The 17,572-nt window shown below is 41.0% G+C and overlaps 1 protein-coding gene across 1 annotated transcript in view; it reads left to right on the top strand.

Annotated features, from left to right (window-relative positions):
• Positions 1-17,572, top strand: part of CASR (calcium sensing receptor) — a gene marked incomplete at its 3' end in the record, with an annotated part of 74,075 nt that overhangs the window by 48,868 nt on the left and 7,635 nt on the right. Inside the window, exons 4-5 of the mRNA XM_081138036.1 lie at positions 2,271-3,155; positions 12,920-13,150. Of these exons, the coding sequence (XP_080994162.1) occupies positions 2,271-3,155; positions 12,920-13,150 (1,116 nt within the window). The remainder of the gene's footprint in view (positions 1-2,270; positions 3,156-12,919; positions 13,151-17,572) is intronic.

The following is a 17,572-nucleotide window of genomic DNA, read 5'->3' as shown; positions in this document are numbered from 1 at the left end:
TAAAACTACCAATGCCTGGGTCTTATTCCCCAGAGATCCTGGTTTCATTGATATGAGATGTAGCTTGGGTGCTGGGAGTTTGGAAAGCTTCCGAGGCAATTCTAATGTGCAGAGTGAACCACTGCTCTGCAGGGTGAGGTCAGTGGTATTTCTATGCCACTCACGCCACCAAGTGGATGGAACAAGCAGACTAGCTGAACTGTTCTACCATAATGCGTCATGGTTAGAACAGTTTAGTGAATCATCCGTGAAATTCTCCCCTCTCACAATAAAAAAAATTTGTGTGTCTTTAAGGGCTTTTGGTGGGAGGTGGTACAAAGTGGTGTTTATCCCCAAACTGGACAAATGTTAGGAATGCATTTTTTAAGAGAAACATACACATGGGGGATATTTTTGTTTTTCATTTTTATAACTTTAAAATCCTTTTTGGCCCAGTTTTCAAAAAATCAAGAAGTAAGCAATAATGGATGGATTTACAAAATGCCCAAGTAGGTTTTTCATTTGTAAAAACTTGATTCAGAAGCCTGTTGATTGGGTCTGCAAATAGAGCTCTCTTAAAAACAGTAACATCTCAACAAATTATTTAATCTAACTGCCTATCTCATTAACTCCCATAGTTCAGCAAGAAGAGGCTTATTCTGATCAAAGAAAAAAAATTGTCAGTTTTATATTATAACTTTCAAATTCAAAGTTCTTATTAAAATAAAAATGCCTGCCTTTTAGCAAGGTTGGCCCAGCTCTTTCCTAGACCAATGCCTTTTATGTTTTTGATGTAGAAACTATTCATTGATAAGAAGGAACATATTGAAAAAATTCATTTTAAAACACTGAACATATAAAATTAATTGTTTCAGTTGGTGATAAATATTGAAAAGGACATTCCCCCAAATTTCTTAAACTTCATATTCTTAAGAAGTATCAAAATCTCTCTAGAAAACTGGAGAACAAGTGATATTAAATACCCCTCATTACCTAGAAAAAATTCCATTAAGTATAAAAATGCTTTGGTGGTCAGAAGAAATTGTCCAGTAACTTGGAACTTCCTAACTGGTGAGCCAAGACACACAGGAGTGCTACAGATGAGCCAAAGCCTGCCAGCGTTTGGGATGGTCAGAGCACCTCCAGGGCTGGTCAGCCTCTCCCATTAATCCCATTTTCTTTGTTTGCCACAAGGTAAAAAAAAAAAAAAAAAAATGGGGGAGGCTCTGCATCAATGAATGCTTTATGTGATATTCAGATACTTCTTCAGGCAGTGATCTTTTACTGTCAAAGGAAAGGCTTTTTTCCTTTGGTGGCCCACACCCATGCTCAAATGTAGAACTGGCTATTTCTAAGGAAGTGGAAACACAGCATGCAGCTTCTCCAGGGTTCCTTTTCAGCCTCTCTAGGTTTCAGAGACCCACATCAAAAACCTGTCAGGAGGCCTCAGCCATCACCTGAAATGAAGAGAGGAAGGGGTTCTGGATGGTGCTTGAACCCACTGAGAAGCCAGGAAAGGAAAGGATGTTTTTCTGACTATATTTAATGATGTTCATCATTGTTATTGTGGTGCAGAGGAATTGAGCCTAATAAACCTAATGGCTAATTGAGCCTAGAAGATAAACAATTCTTAGAAATGACTGCAGTTGAGGGTACTTTTATCTAAAGTATTGCGGGAAGGGGCGGAGTAGGGGAGGGAAGAGAGTGAATAGCTGGAGACCGATGGGAAGAGAGAAACTAGGCAGACTAGGAAAGGGGAATCCCTTGGGGCTCCTCTGAAGAGATTTAGGTTCATAACCCAGAGGGAACTTATACCTTGTAGAAGTGAGTCATGGACAAAGTGTTCATCACAGTAAAGGGGAAGCTAAAATGTCCAGATGAGAACCTGGACCCAACAGGCAGGAGATACGTGCATGGGCATAGTATAATCAATGAGGCAGCACAGAGGAGGTGAGGGGAAACTATGGACCCGTGCACGAACTCTCTCCTCGAAAGAATAAATAGATCCTACTGTGGGTGGGTTGACTTTATGACCAGATCCATTTTTGAAGGCAGCATTGTGAAGACCCATCCCCTGGGTATTAGAATGTTCCCCGATAGCCTGACAGGCGCTTGGATGCTCACACTGGAGAGGAACAGATTCTGGTTGTCCCCACCCTTCCTTCGTGTCTGCAGAGAACAACATTTGATAAACGTTATTAATAAATGCTCAGCAAGCCACCTCCACACAGCCTTGAGGCTCACCCATCACCCCACTCACTCCTCACTCACTCTGTTCCGATTCTTTCCAGGTCAGTTACGCCTCCTCTAGCAGACTCCTGAGCAATAAGAATCAGTTCAAGTCCTTTCTCCGGACCATCCCCAACGACGAGCACCAGGCCACCGCCATGGCAGACATTATCGAGCATTTCCGCTGGAACTGGGTGGGCACAATTGCAGCCGATGACGACTACGGCCGGCCGGGGATTGAGAAATTCCGAGAGGAAGCTGAGGAGCGGGACATCTGCATAGACTTCAGTGAGCTCATCTCCCAGTACTCTGATGAGGAAGAGATCCAGCAGGTGGTAGAGGTGATCCAGAATTCCACGGCCAAAGTCATCGTCGTTTTCTCCAGCGGCCCAGACCTTGAACCCCTCATCAAGGAGATCGTCCGGCGCAATATCACCGGCAGAATCTGGCTGGCCAGCGAGGCCTGGGCCAGCTCCTCCCTGATCGCCATGCCGGAGTACTTCCACGTGGTGGGAGGCACCATCGGATTCGCTCTGAAGGCCGGACAGATCCCAGGTTTCCGGGAATTCTTGCAGAAAGTCCATCCCAGGAAGTCTGTCCACAATGGTTTTGCCAAGGAGTTTTGGGAAGAAACCTTTAACTGCCACCTCCAAGAAGGTGCTAAAGGACCTTTACCCATGGACACCTTCCTGAGAGGCCAAGAAGAAGAAGGCGGCAGAATGAGCAACGGCTCCACTACCTTCCGACCCCTCTGTACAGGGAACGAGAACCTCAGCAGCGTTGAGACGCCTTACATGGACTATACACACTTACGGATTTCCTACAACGTCTACTTGGCCGTCTACTCCATTGCTCATGCCCTGCAAGATATATACACCTGCTTACCTGGGAGAGGGCTCTTCACCAACGGCTCCTGTGCCGACATCAAGAAGGTTGAGGCTTGGCAGGTACATCCTTCTCTTAGATAGCGGTTCTCTGTGTCATAAAAGCAGAGCTGAGCTGATCCAGGCAAGACCGAGAGAATGGTTATTGCAAAGACAAGATCTAAATAAGGTCACTAAATGTAGCTTTGGATTCAAGTTGTCTTTTCAAATGTCTGAGCAACTGACTTCTGAACAATTGGTAGTAATTTAATTCGATTATCTGTTTCAAGCCTTGGCTCATCTGTCCTTTAGCCTTGGTTCAACTGTCTTTTAGCCTAGAGACTCAGAATATCTAGAGCAAGGGTGGGGAACATCCAGCCTGCAGGCCGCATTTGGCCCATGAAGTCATTTGGTCTGGCCCTGCCAAGGCAACCACAGGCAGAACTCGAAGTTCAATAAATCTAGGAGCTTTTTCCATAGCTAATTTTTAAGTTGATAATTTTGTATGGCCTGTGAAGGATGTTATAAATATCCAAATGACCCTTGGCAGAAAAAAGGTTCCCCACCCCTAATCTAGAGTATGGCCCTAAAAGTTTTTTAATATCCTGGGACAGATTTGGTACTGAGTGGAGGATGTTTTTCTGATGCTTTAAGTTAAAGACACTGTTCCCTGTGAGTAACAAGTATCTGTTGAGTATGTATTATGTTCCATATGCTAACAGACATAAAACTAGTGCTACTGTGTTTAGTCACCACTTTGCCATTATATTACTCAGAATATAATATGCTGGATCACCCAACAGGCCAACTAAGCTTAGGACACAAGCAAATCAAGGGCACAGATAAAGCTTGCCTTAAAATGATTTGATATTGGATATTTCAAAAAGAAGCACTGAAATAGTTATAATAGAAAATAATCGGAACTTAAGTGGAATTCCAACATTCATTTTATAGTTTAGTCTAGTTTTGTATTTTTTAATTACATGTAGGAGACATCGTAATATTTTCATTTCCTAGAACTTCTGAAGATAAGTCTGGCCTGATTTGCATCTTACATACCCATTCATGTCTTGCATATGTATTTTTATTTTTTATTTTATTTTATTTTATTTGAGTATAGTTGGTGTACAATATTATATTAGTTTCAGGTATACAATATAGTGATTCAACATTTGTATGCCTTATATACAAAGTGATCACCACACTAAGTCTACTAATCATCTGTCCCGGTGTAAACTTGCCACACTATTATTGACTATATTCCCCTTCATCTTTTCACCCATCCCCTCACTCCCCTCCCCCCACCCCCACCCCCCTTGTCTCCACTCTGACAACCATCAGTTTGATCTCTGTTTCTATGAGTCCATTTTTATTGTGTTTTCTTTGTTTGGTTGGTTTTGTGTGTTTTTTAGATTGCACATATAACTGAAACCATTTGTTTTTTTCGTTCTGACTCATTTCACTTTTCATAATGCTCTCTTGGTCCATCTATGTTGTTGCAAATGTTAAGATTTCATTCTTTTTTATTGCTCAGTAACAATCCATTGCATATAATTATATACCACATCTTTATTTGAAGAAAACAAAAACACTAATTCAAAAAGATATATGCACCTCTATGCTCATTGTAGCATTATTTACAATAGCCAAGATATGGAAGCAACCTGGGTGTCCATTGATAGATGAATGTACCTTGATTTTTAAATCAGATAATATTTTACACTACTTTTCCTATTTTCCTCAGTTCCAGACTGACCTAGGGAGAGAGCTCATGATGGCAAGGGGGGTGGGGGGAAAGAGTCCCTGAATTTGAGTTGAATGACCTAGCCTCCAACTTCAGCTCTAGCTCCCCCATTTACTAGCTGCATCTCCTTAGGCAAGCCACTGTTCTAAGACAGCTTCTTCTCCTATAAAATGGCCTAATCTCTAGCCTACTTTCCACTCTAGGTTTTTTTGAAGATGAAATGAGATGATATATGTGAAAGCAATTTGTAAATTTTTAAACTCTAAACAGATGGTGATTATTATAGTAGGATTTCAATATGCCTCTAATTAATCAATCAATTAGGCAAAAAAAAAAATTAAAATAGCTTTGTATGCAGAACCCAACCACCATAGATCCTTGTGAAAAAATACCGAGAAACAAAGAACGTGTAACCTGTGTCAGCCATTTTAGAGATTCTCAGGGGATAAGGCATGATTGTCTAGACTCAGACATCATTGTTGGCTAAAGTTTCTCATCTCTATGAGGTCCTTAAAGTTTCTTTCCTTGCACTACACTCACCCACAACCCCAATCCTGCCAAAGAAAGAGAGGCTCTAATGAAGGTCAAAGACCAACAAGACTTCAGGAGCCATGATGCTAAGTTGTGGTGTTTTAAGAAGGAAAAGGGACAGTCTTTGAGTAAATACGATTGTCTTTTCTCCCTTCCCTTGCATGTGCCCTGGAAAGAGGAACCCAGCTTTTGAAAGCCTAGGGTGGGGTTGAAGGGAAGGAGGCTTCCAGGGGGTAATGTGACAGTTCTGCTCTTCAGTGAATTCTCTCCCAGACAAGGATATAAGATCCAGATGGTCAAGATCAGAGCTGGGACATATGAGAAAAAAGCCAAGAATCAGACTATAGACAAGACATGGACTTTTACTTGCGTACTATAGAAAACCAAAGCCAACTGGCTTAAACAGAGGAAGTAACATTATTAGTAGCTCATAATACTGAAAAGCTCAGAAATATTCAGGTGCAACTAGATGCTGTCATCTCCACATCTCTCTTCCTTACTCCTCAGCATGAACAGTTTTCAGCCTCTGCAGCAGCTTCAGATTCAGAAAGTCCTTACTGCTGGGCTCTCCTTACTTCCCATGATCTCCTGTAAAAATCCCAAAATCCATGTTGATTGGCCAGTCCAGGGCCACATATTCACTCCTGAAGCTAGGAGTGGAGTCCTCCCAAACAACATAGGCTGAGAGTAAGGCAGGGAACAGATCCCCCAAGTAAAATCAGGGTGCTATTACTAAAAGTAGGAGGAAGGAGAAGCAACACAGCCAAAATAGAGAGTCCTCTACACAGACCCCTCAGCTGACCCCAGTACAGGTAATGATGCGACCTCCTGGCTCACACACAGTCTGGCACAATTCACCCAGGAGACCCAACAGGAAAATAAGGCGAGAGCTCTAAGGAGGAATAACGTGAGTGTTGGCCAAAATGTCTTGTGTGTTGCTGTATGTCTCCTTTGAGCCTCAGGATCCCAGGCAGTTGGGTGAGCATTCTGGAATTTAAGATCTTGGCCATGTGTCTATCAGAAGATGGACCAGCAATGATCCACTCTCATTATTAAGACCTACATGGAAACCTATCACCCATGCAATCTGTACAATACAATCCAAGAATCTCAGCCTGGAATACCACCTCACCTTCTCTCAATTCTCTTATAAGCCAACCTTCCTGGCACTGCCCCACAAGACACTAATTACTTTTGGCATAGAATTTTTGCTTTCATACTATCCCCCACCCAAAGAGCCATCCGTGTTTGTCTCCTCTATCATTGTCCACCTCAAATTTTAACTCTTTTTCAAAATTCACTTTCTCCTGAAAGTCTTTTCAAATCACACTCCCCCACACACACTTTCTGACCATTCTTTCTTCCTCATTTTTGCCATTTATACACCCAGCTCAAGCTTCCATAGCTCTTTAGTTGACAATTACAATTTTCTTCTGTTGACCTTTTCCCCCCTAAACTTATCAATCAACTAACTCATATACCTTAAAAGTAACACTAGCAGGTAATTTATGAGCATACAATACACAGTTCCCTCCTCACCTCCATGGAGACCCCAAGCCCTCCTCACGCTGCTCATCAGCTCTTTCACTCTGACTCCTCCATTGCACTACTTTGTAAGAGCAAGAACCATGTTTGTGTTGTTCAGCGCTGTGTCCAGAACACTTCGCACCTGAATATGTGTAGAATAAATGAATAAATGAGCAGCAGGCTAGTTGATCTGACCTGACAACACTACCTAGAGTCCTTTGCAGAGAATTGTTCAACCTTGAATCAAGCGCTGTGGTCAGGGTATTCTAGGCTGTGATTAGAAGAGCCCGGGTCACACGCCCAACCATTAAGTTTGAATGGAACATCTTGTGAGTAAGTGTGGAACTGCCGCCTTTCTGTCAGAATGATTGTGCACAAGACATGCTTCCTACTTTCCTCCATCATACGCAAGCCACTCGGTAGACAAAAAAACAGGCATGCGTGACGACAGACCCATGGTAATAACAGAAGCCAAACAAAACTGATCTTTCCAGGAACTGCTGGTACTGTTGGGGGCTGGGAGAGGGGAAGTGAATTGGAGTGAGAGCCAAAGGAGGTGGAGAGGTGGAGCCAGAAAATAAGGCTGAAGTTAGAGAAGAGAACTGGTCAAGGGTTTTCCCTACACTCTTAGCACAGGAAGTGGGCAAGAAGCCATCGGCTCCTTATCTGTGTGAACTCTCCCTCCTTGTCTGTGTGAAGGGAGTGCTTTGTGCATCCTGTACCACTTACCACTTTCCCTCTGTGCTAGGAAGTGGTGCCCTGTGTAAGAGCTGGGGATCCTAGACAAGAGTAGAGGGGGAGGGTTTCTAGTCTCTAGTCTTGGCTTAATTCGGTTAACCCATGCCAAGGGGTGATTCCCTCTTATGTTTATACTGAGCAACGGTTTGACTTTAAAATCCTTTGGAAGCTCTAGCCAGTTTTGCTCAGTGGTTAGAGCGTCGGCTCGCAGACTGAAGGGTTGCAGGCTGAGATCCCCAGCCCGGTCAGAGCACATGCGGGAGGCAACCAACTGATGTGTTTCTCTTACATCAATGTTTCTCTCTCTCTCTCTCTTCCTTCCACTCTCTAAAAAGCAATGGAAAACATATCCTTGAGTGAAGATTAAAAAAAAAATCCTTTAGAGGACATATCCTAAAAGGCCACAAGATGGAAATACAGGGTGTCCCCAAAAAATGTGTACACACTTTAACAGCTGATAGCTCAATTTTGAAAATGAAATGTATTTTAATAAACACTGCCTTTATAATTATTCAAAGTGTGTGTATACATTTTTGGGACACCCTATATTACCACAAAAAAGATAATATGTGGCCATCTAAGTGTGTGCATATTATACATTTTTGTACCTTTTTTAGTATGTGTCTTCCTCAATATTTAGTGTTCTTTGTGAACCTGTCAGTCTCTTTGTGTTTTTATATTATCTTCTATGTTTAAGTCATTCTAATAGCTTTTTCCCCCTTTCGCTTTCCCTTCATTTATTCTTTTTCCTCACATTCTTCCCCAAATAAAATAATTTAGAAGCATGTTATACTGAATTATAATCTCAAGTAAAATTTCATAAAATTTCTTTTTTACTGGAACTATTAGCTTCTTTTAAAACTCTAAAAGAAGGACAGTGGTTTCTCTGGGGGAAATATCTCAGTTTTTTTGTAGCTTGTGTTGCTTTCCTGTGTGTCAATGACTATCAATTTAAAGACTCCTTACCATTGCTTTTAAGGGTGAAATGGTTTCCATCTCCACCTTCCCTGTTATGCAAGCTATTATGAGGGAAACTAGGTACTTAAATGCAAAACTTGCAAGAGACCATGGCAAAAGAAATATTAAAGATGTCTAATGAGATAACTTAGAGATGTGACTTAGTAAACAATTGATTATTAATGGACAAGGTGAAATTTTTGACTTGAAAAATTCAACACTCATATGATTTTTTTTATATACCTGCTGTGAGGATGAAACACTATTCAGGCTAGGTTTTGAAGTAAAGAAGAAAATTAAAGATGTTATTCAAGATGGGCCTTGAAGGCCGGATAGGATTTCTGGAAAGGATCTATTCCTTGGAGGAAAGGTAAACTGCAAAGGAAAGACACCCAACAACGGAGATGAATCACAAAAACATCATGCTGAATGAAAAATGTCCAGATTAGGGAAAGAAAAGAGTACATACTATATGGTACCATTTATATGATATCCTACCTCTAGTGACAGAAAACAGGTCACGGTGGCCTGTGGTTGCAAGTGGGGGTGGGACTGATTTGGAAGGGACATCAGGGTACGTTTTGGTGTGACGGTAATCGCGATTACACAGGCATATACATTTGCTCACACTCAGAATGATACTCTTCAAATGGGTGTATTTTATTTTATGTAAGTTATACCTCAATAAAGTTGATTAAAAATACAAAACAATGGAAAGTCCCGGGGTGGGAAAGTACAGGCCTTTCATGGAGATCTGAATGTCACTCGATTTTCGCCCCTTTTTTGATTATGGCCTCTTGTGTTGCCACAAACATTATACATGTCTCCACCATGCTATTTTTAAAATATATCCACTTTCTCAACCTCAATTTTGCACTAGTTAACTTGTTGTTACTAGAAATAGACAACTTAATAGATAGACTGTCTAATCTGACTCCTACACCTGAGGAGGTAGTAATGGTTGAGAGCTTGGACTCTAGAACCAAACTAGCTGGATTTAAATCCCAGTTGCTACCTAATAACTTTATAATCTTAAAAAGTCACTTGATGTGCCTCAATTTCTTCACCTGAAAAAATGGAGATATGGAACTTATAAATTTATTACGAGAATAACATTAGTTAATATGTAGAAGGTGCTTAGGATACTGCCTCTAAATACTAAGTGTTCAGTAAATATTAGTATTGAGTATTATCTTTTCGTAGGTGAGGAAAGTAAGACTCAGAGAGGCTGAGATGATTTGCCCAAAGCCATATCTAGCCAGGAAGAAAGGCCATATCTACCCCAGCTGTTCTGTTCCTTGACAAGGCCAAAGTAGCTGTTAAAAGAACCACATGCCCAACTGTCCTTCTGGGCACATGGTTTCTAGCTCCTGAGAGGCTAGCCAAGTCAGCTGATGGTTTCATAGTGAAAACACTAGTCCACAGCCTTAGGCCCTGGGTGTTCACCAGGGGAAACCAATTTTCCTGAAATTGTTTCATACACAGACACAAAAAGGAAGTACAGTGTGCAAGTAAGTGCGAGTGGACGTGACTGACCGAGTTAGAGTATTTGAACATCTATTTGTCCCTCTGGAACAAAGAAAGTGCCTGCTTGGCCCATGTTGGTTCTTCAATAAATATTTGTTGAATGAACAAATAGCTAAAGGAAGAGAGTGGGACAAAGGTAAATACCAAGGGGAGACAGGGGTTAAGTGGGTGACAAGGATAGTAAAGGATACGCACATAGATAAGGGGAGCATGAGTGGTCTCAGAGAAGTTGACAGGAAACTTTCATCCAATAAAACTGTAATACTTCTGACTTCATAAATTTGGGCTGAAATATGCTTCTTCATTATCAATGAGCTGAATGACTTTGGGAAAACACCACTTTGGTAAGGATTTTAAGAGTATAAATAGGATTACTGCGAAATAAAGATCCAGAAATAATTAAATTTTAAATTCCTATTTTTTAAAATTGACACAGACTTCTTAAGAATCTTTGTCAGGAACAATTTATTAGCCTAATCCATACCAATAAATATGTCTAAAAGAAGAAAAGAAACTTATTTTTTAAACCTATTTTAGCCTTTTTTATTTAAAAAAAAAAAAAAAAAGGCTGATCCTTCATGCAACTGGCCTGAATTAATTTATTATAGCTAATTAAATAATTCTGGGCTCTCTCTGTATTAAGAAGAGACTTTCAGTCCTTCATTTTAGCCATTTGTTGCTCCCTTCATCTTCTGGCATAGTACTGTCATCATTCTTACATGGAATAGTTTTTCTGATGTTCCCTTCTCTTCAGGCAACTCACAACTGTTACTAAAACATTATTGCACTCTGGTGATTCCATCTTCCCTTTTCCTCAACAAAGTGGTGGAAGCTTTATAATAAGATTATTCCATGTTTTGAATGTTTACGGGAAATTAAATGTATGCTCATGATCGAAAACATGACATGCAAAATATAATATGTAGCTGCAGCTTTCTTAAAAGATCACAAAGGAGATATTTCTCTGGAAAAACTCAAGACTTCTCTGTTTCTTTTATGAAAAAAAGTTAATATTTTATCCTATGAAAACCATAATTCTTCTGATATGTCTACCCTACCACTCTTAAGTAAAATCTTTTAGCACATTTTAAAACAAATTCTGCTGGTATGTCCCTGTTTGTTTGTTTGCCTGCTTGTTTCTTTGTTTTAACCTGGAAGGTTTGTTTTTCTTTTTAAATTAGAATACACGAACATAGATTATAGTTATAGCTCAAAGGGAGAAATTTTGTGGGCCCTTTATCCCATACTATAGTTTTCAGTAATTTGCTTTTCAGTATATAGGTTTAAATTCCAACCAATTACATAAAAGCCCTTCTTTTTTCAAAAAGTGAATCCTATGTCTTTTCACTTTATCTGAAAGTTGTTTGTTTGCTTATTTGTTTTTGTTTGAGTGTAGAACTTAGATCTTTATGTTTCAGTCTGAATCAGCCTGATCCAGTGCAATTGCCCTGGTTAGAACTTCCAGTAAAATGTTGTACAGCCATAGTGAGAACAGACGTTCTTGTCTTGTTCCTGGCCTCAGGGGCAAAGCAGTGAGCCTTTCACAGTTAAGTATGATGTAATTACCATAGGTTTTTCATCGATCCCCTTTAGAGGGTTGGGGAAGTTCCCTTTTATTCTTAGATTGCTGAGAGTTTTTATCTGAAATGGAGGCTGGATGTTATAAACACTTTTTCTGTATCTATGGAGATGATCATATGGTTCCTTGTTTGTAGCATGTTAATGTAATCGAGTGTTAAACGAACCTTGAGCTCCTGGGATAAACTACTTGGTCCCAGTGTATTTTCCTTCTTGTAGATAGCTGTATTGATTTGAGGTTCAATGGAAGTGAGCACCCCTATATTCACAGGTTGGATCGTGCCTCACTCTTTCTTAGTGCCTCAGTGACCCCTGGCACCGGATAGGTCCTGCTGAAAGATAAGCTGCTGAGTGCCCGCTGCCTCCTCTTGGCCCATGTCAGGAGCCAGCAGGCAGCCGAGCCAGGACCCTAATGACGCTGCTGAGGGCACACCCGTTAAGAGCACAGGCTTTGCACCCTTCGCTAGCTGTATGGCCCTGAAAAAGATACTTTTGTTTTCTGGGCCTCAATTTCCCCATCAATAAAATGGGGTAATAGTACTATTTGTTGTGAGAATTAGATTAGATAATAAATATAAAGTATATTTAGCATTGTTCCTCAAAGGAAGTAAAATGACTAGGAAAGTTTAGTAATTATTATCACTACTTTTTTTGTACAAGGGCTTTACAACCCATAAAACCCTGTAAAAATAAGAGATTAGACACAACTATTACAAAAGGAATCCCCCCATAGCCTCATTTATTTCTTCCTCCCACTCACCTCTCTGTTATTTCTGGTAACAAGACACTTCCATAGAAGCAGTAGCATAGAGAAAGATGGTGCGGATCATAAGAGCGTTTAGTGCCTCACTCCTTCCCCAAAGCCCATCTCAGCAAACACCAAGAACGGGCTCTGGCTTACAAACCCACCCCTCCTGGGGCACCACCAGGTGATAATGCACCTGCAGAAGCCTTGTCTTGGCCTTTGGTGAGATGTATCCTCTTTTCTTTCCTGATTTCAAGAAAGTGTTTCCTATCCCAGGTACAGTTTGAGTACCACTTAAAGCCCCTAGCTTACCAGGGCTGCTGCTAACACATGCAAGTAGCCTAGGATAAATTAGAAAAAGGGACCTCTACCTCAAGTCATGTTCCTTCCACTTTGTTAGAACACGTTAGTTTACTGTCCTTGCACCGTGCAAAACCTACATAACCATATGTGGCAGCCCTGTGACTTGTGCTCAGAATATTTATCTCTGTTCCTCTTTAGGTCCTGAAGCACCTGCGTCACCTAAACTTTACCAACAATATGGGGGAACAGGTGACTTTTGATGAATGTGGTGATTTGGTGGGGAACTATTCCATCATCAACTGGCATCTCTCCCCAGAGGATGGCTCCATTGTGTTTAAGGAAGTTGGCTATTACAACGTCTATGCCAAGAAAGGAGAAAGGCTCTTCATCAGTGAGGAGAAAATCCTGTGGAGTGGGTTCTCCAGAGAGGTATGTGCTGTCCATCAGAACCCGGATGTCTCCACCATGGCAGGAAACTGTGCTGGGCTTTGGAGGCCCTTGGGCTGTTTCACCACTGGACTTTCAGAGTGATGAGTCCACTTCCCCTCAACTCACTTACACTGCAAGCTCAGGGCTCCTTGTGAAATCCACGCGTGCTTAGTGTACAGAGGAGAATCCTTGGAACTTGAGCCTTATGCTTATTATGTTGAAATAATTTTAGTCTTTACAAATATGACTCCCTGGTTAGTAATAGTTTCCTTGACTAAAATTTTCCCCAACCAGAGCAAAATATTTAAGCAAATCTAAACATCACTCAAGTCAGGGCCTGGATAATAAATTTACACAGAGGTAATTCCCAGTGATTCAAACAGTTCAGGGCTGCTGATCTATCAACCAAAATAACAATTTATTTTTCTCCTTGGGAGATCTGTAACAAGTAAGAGGATGTTTGTTACTACGGTCAGGATCCCCCTCCCTTGAGTATCTCTGCATCTAGATGCCTGATTAATAACCAAATGCGCATTACCCAGTGAATGTTCACTGAAGGAAAAAAACGCATGATGTGCTGAAATGATGGCCGTTCTGTGGTGGTTGTGTCCCAGGATGTAGTAGGCTCCTGAGGACCCAGGTCCTCTGTAGAAACAAACCCTGGACAAGGCGTCCTCTTTAGCTCTCCCAAGAAGCCTGGATGAGACCCACTACATTACTCTTTGCATTTGTCTTTCCAATATCACATTTGAGAGTCTTGAACTAATTTTTATAACAAGACCAAAGAGTCAACTTCATCTCTTTACCAAATGCCCCTTGGGTGGGTGGGTTTCTGATCAGATGCAACAATATCATTGTTTCCCAATATGTAGTATAGTTACTTACGCAAAGGTCTCCTATACATAGTGAATCTTATCCACAGTGTGTGAGTCATTGCGAGCTTCTACCTCAGAGGATGGATTCTCAGTGATAAACATGTCAGGACCTTTTCCAGACAGAGATTTGGGGCTCCAGAGGTTATAAAACTCTATCCACTAATTATACCCTTGTCTAAATGATCACAACTGACTGGAATCTAAATTGATCAGCTATGCAATCACTGATTCCCTGCTGTTAAATCACCCAGGTTATCTTTTACCTCCGTTAATGCACATAATTGATTGTCTCTAATAGGTATATATCTCATCTCCCTTCCTGCAAGAACTATTTCTTGTATAGTTCTCTATAACCCAAACATCCCCTACTAGCCTGTGCACACTGAGGGTTTAAACACTGGTAAATGAATAACAGGGAATCCTCATGAATTCAGTCATTTATGTCCCTGGAATAGTTGACAGACTTATAAGTTAAATCTAATATTCCCATAGAAACATTACCTCAAACCTAGTACACACTCTTTTTTCTGTGTTTTTTTGTAGAAATGACCACAAAAACGCCATCTATATTTAACAACAAGTAATGTATTAATAACTTCCCTACATAGCTCACAAAGTTGTTAATGAGATCCAGGGTGCAACAATATACTATAAACTGAATTATACTATATCAATACAAACTGTTATTAATATAGCATTATAATATCCTAATCAATGTCTCAATTTACTTTCTTATGAAGCACTTTAGAGCTAGAGGGTCTTTTTCTTTTTTTTTATTTAGAGAATCTTTAAATATCTTTGTATCCAACACTCTCAATTTGCAGTTGAGGACACTGAGGTTTAGGAAGGCAAAGGTGACTTCCAAGACAAGACAGTGTAAGAGTTGAGACTAAGATCCAAGTGCTCTGACTCTGATCCCAGTGCTCCATCCTCTACACTGTGCTCTCCATAATTTTTTTCTTGTTTTATTGCAACAAATCAGAAGGAAAAGAGACATCTTCATTGGGGTATTAGAATTCAGATGGACTTTCTTGGCCAGAATTGGGTAAGCATCTTTGATGAAGCAGTTAGGAAGACTTGAAGATACTCTCTGGCTTTTTGCAAAATGGATTCTTCTGGTGGCTGCCTCAGCCCACTCTTTTGGTGGTGGGATTTCTCTTTGGCTGAGGAATGCAGAAGGATGCAGTAAGAGGGCTTGGAGAGTGGCGTTCTTCTAATCCCTGACTACTATAAAGCAGGATTTGGAACAGTGAAAAGTACAGACTTTGGAAGACTGACCTGGGTGTGGATCCCAGCTCTCCAATAAGACACTGTATGACCATGAGCCTGTTCCTTAACCATTATGAAGAAGAGAAAAAGAAGCATGACAGAGACTGATAAAGGCCCCCAATATTTGTTATCCCTTTTTTTCTTTAATAATAGAACTCAATTTTAGCTGTGCACATGACTATCCAGAATAAAGATATTTCCCAGCGTGCCTTTCAGCTAAGTGTGGCCACATGGCTAAACCCTGCAGAATGGGATGCAAGTGGCAGTGTCATATGATAGAGCCTGGGAATCTTCTTTTAAGGATCCTTTGCTCTCTTCTTCATCTCTTCCTGGGTCTTGCTTGCCTGGCAGGTGGCAGCTAGACTTGGTGTACTCTGGGACTTTTGTTGAGTGGCCTCTGACTCAGCACAGGCACCAATATTGAACCTGTATAAATCTGGTGAACACCACTCACCCTACCTGGTGTCTCACTGAGAATTTCCCTCATGCAACTTGAGTACTGCCAGGCTTTTTCAGTAACTGAGCCTAATAGGCAGCCAGCAGATGGAGGCAAGCAGAGGTGGATCTAGGGGTCCCTTGGGCCTTTTGCTGACCTGTTCCTAGACTCAGTGCTGGTGGAAGCCAGCCTTGGTGCACAGCTTGGACCCTCCCACACACACCTAGGCCTAGCAGAGGAAGCTACAAACTGTGGAACGCTTTGTAGCTCCAAACAGGTTGCCCAGGGCCAATCACAGGCAGGGTCTGACATTGACCTGCACCATAGTCCTTCCCAAGAGGCCTCAGAACCAACACACTCAGTGGAAAGCTTCAGACAGCATCAGAGCAGGATCAAATTGCCATCACAAGTGGCATATCCAAAGGGAGATCTTGGCAGGCACCAGATCATGTTGAGGCAAACTCCACTTTGTATGCTCAGCACCTGCACAACAGCTTGTACACTGTTGTCAAGGCCAATTCTCACAGTCAGCCAACCTGAGGGTTGAACCCATCCATGAATGGGAAAATAGGAATCAAGACTCAATTACAACAGGAGGGCTCACATAACCCATATAAGGGGCATTCCTGGAGCACCCAACTCAGGTGATCAAGGAGACTGTGCCACTGGAGCCACAGGACACCTACTACATAAGGCCACCCTACCAAGACTGGGAGACATAGCAGATCTACCTAATACATAAAAACAAACACAAAAAGGTAGTCAAAATGGGGAGACAAAGAAACATGCCCCAAATGAAAGAACAGGAGAAATCTCGAGAAAAAGAGCTAAATGAAATGGAGACAAGCAATTTACCAGATAAGAGTTCAAAAACATGGTTATAAGGATGCTCAAGAAACTTAGTGAGAACTACAACAGCATGAAAACGGCCATAGAAAGCATAAAAAACAATCAGCCAGAAATTAAGAATACAATGTCTGAAATGAAGAATACACTAGAAGAAATAAACAGTAGGCTGGATGAAGCAGAGGATCAAGTCAACAATTTGGAGGACCAGATAGCAGAAACAATCAAAACAGCAAAAAGAAAAAAAAAAAACCCAAAAAAATGAGGATAGTTTAAGGAACCTTTGGGACACCATGCAATGTAACAACATCTGCACCATAGGAATACCAGAAAAAGAAGAGAGAACAGATTGAGAATCTATTTGGAATAATAGTGGCTTAAAACTTCCCTAACCTGGCCAAGGAAAAAGACACACAAGTCCAGAAAGTTCAGAGAGTCCCAAACAAGATAAAACCAAAGCGGTTCACACTAAGACACATCATAATTAAAATGCAAAAGGTTAAAGACAAAGAGAGAATCTTAAAAACAGCAAGAGAAGGGCAGTTAGTTGCCTACAAGAGAGCTCCCATAAGACTTTCAGCTGGTTTCTCAGCAGAAACATTTCAGGCCAGAAGGGACTGGCATAAAATATTCAAAGTTGTGAAAAGCAAATACCTACAGCCAAAACTACTTTACCTAGCAAGACTATCATTTAAAATTAGAGGAGAAATAAAGAGCTTCCCAGACAAGAAAAAGCTGAAGGAATAATTACCACCAAACCAGTATTGCAAGAAATGTTGAAGGGTCTTCTTTAAGAGGAAGAAAAGGAAGAAAAGAAAAAGGAAAAAAGAAAAGAAAAAAAGAGGAACATAGTTATAAAGAATATAATGGCAATAATATGTATCTCAAAAATCACTTTAAATGTAAATGGCTTAAATGCTGTAATTAAAAACATAGTGTAGCTGCATGGATAAGAAAGCAAGATCCGGCCCGGCCGGGCATGGCTCAGCGGTTGAG

The sequence above is a fragment of the Miniopterus schreibersii genome (genome assembly GCF_964146895.1).
Source record: "Miniopterus schreibersii genome assembly, chromosome: 5".
Lineage (NCBI taxonomy): Eukaryota > Metazoa > Chordata > Mammalia > Chiroptera > Miniopteridae > Miniopterus > Miniopterus schreibersii.
This window is presented reverse-complemented; position numbering and strand designations above follow the sequence as displayed.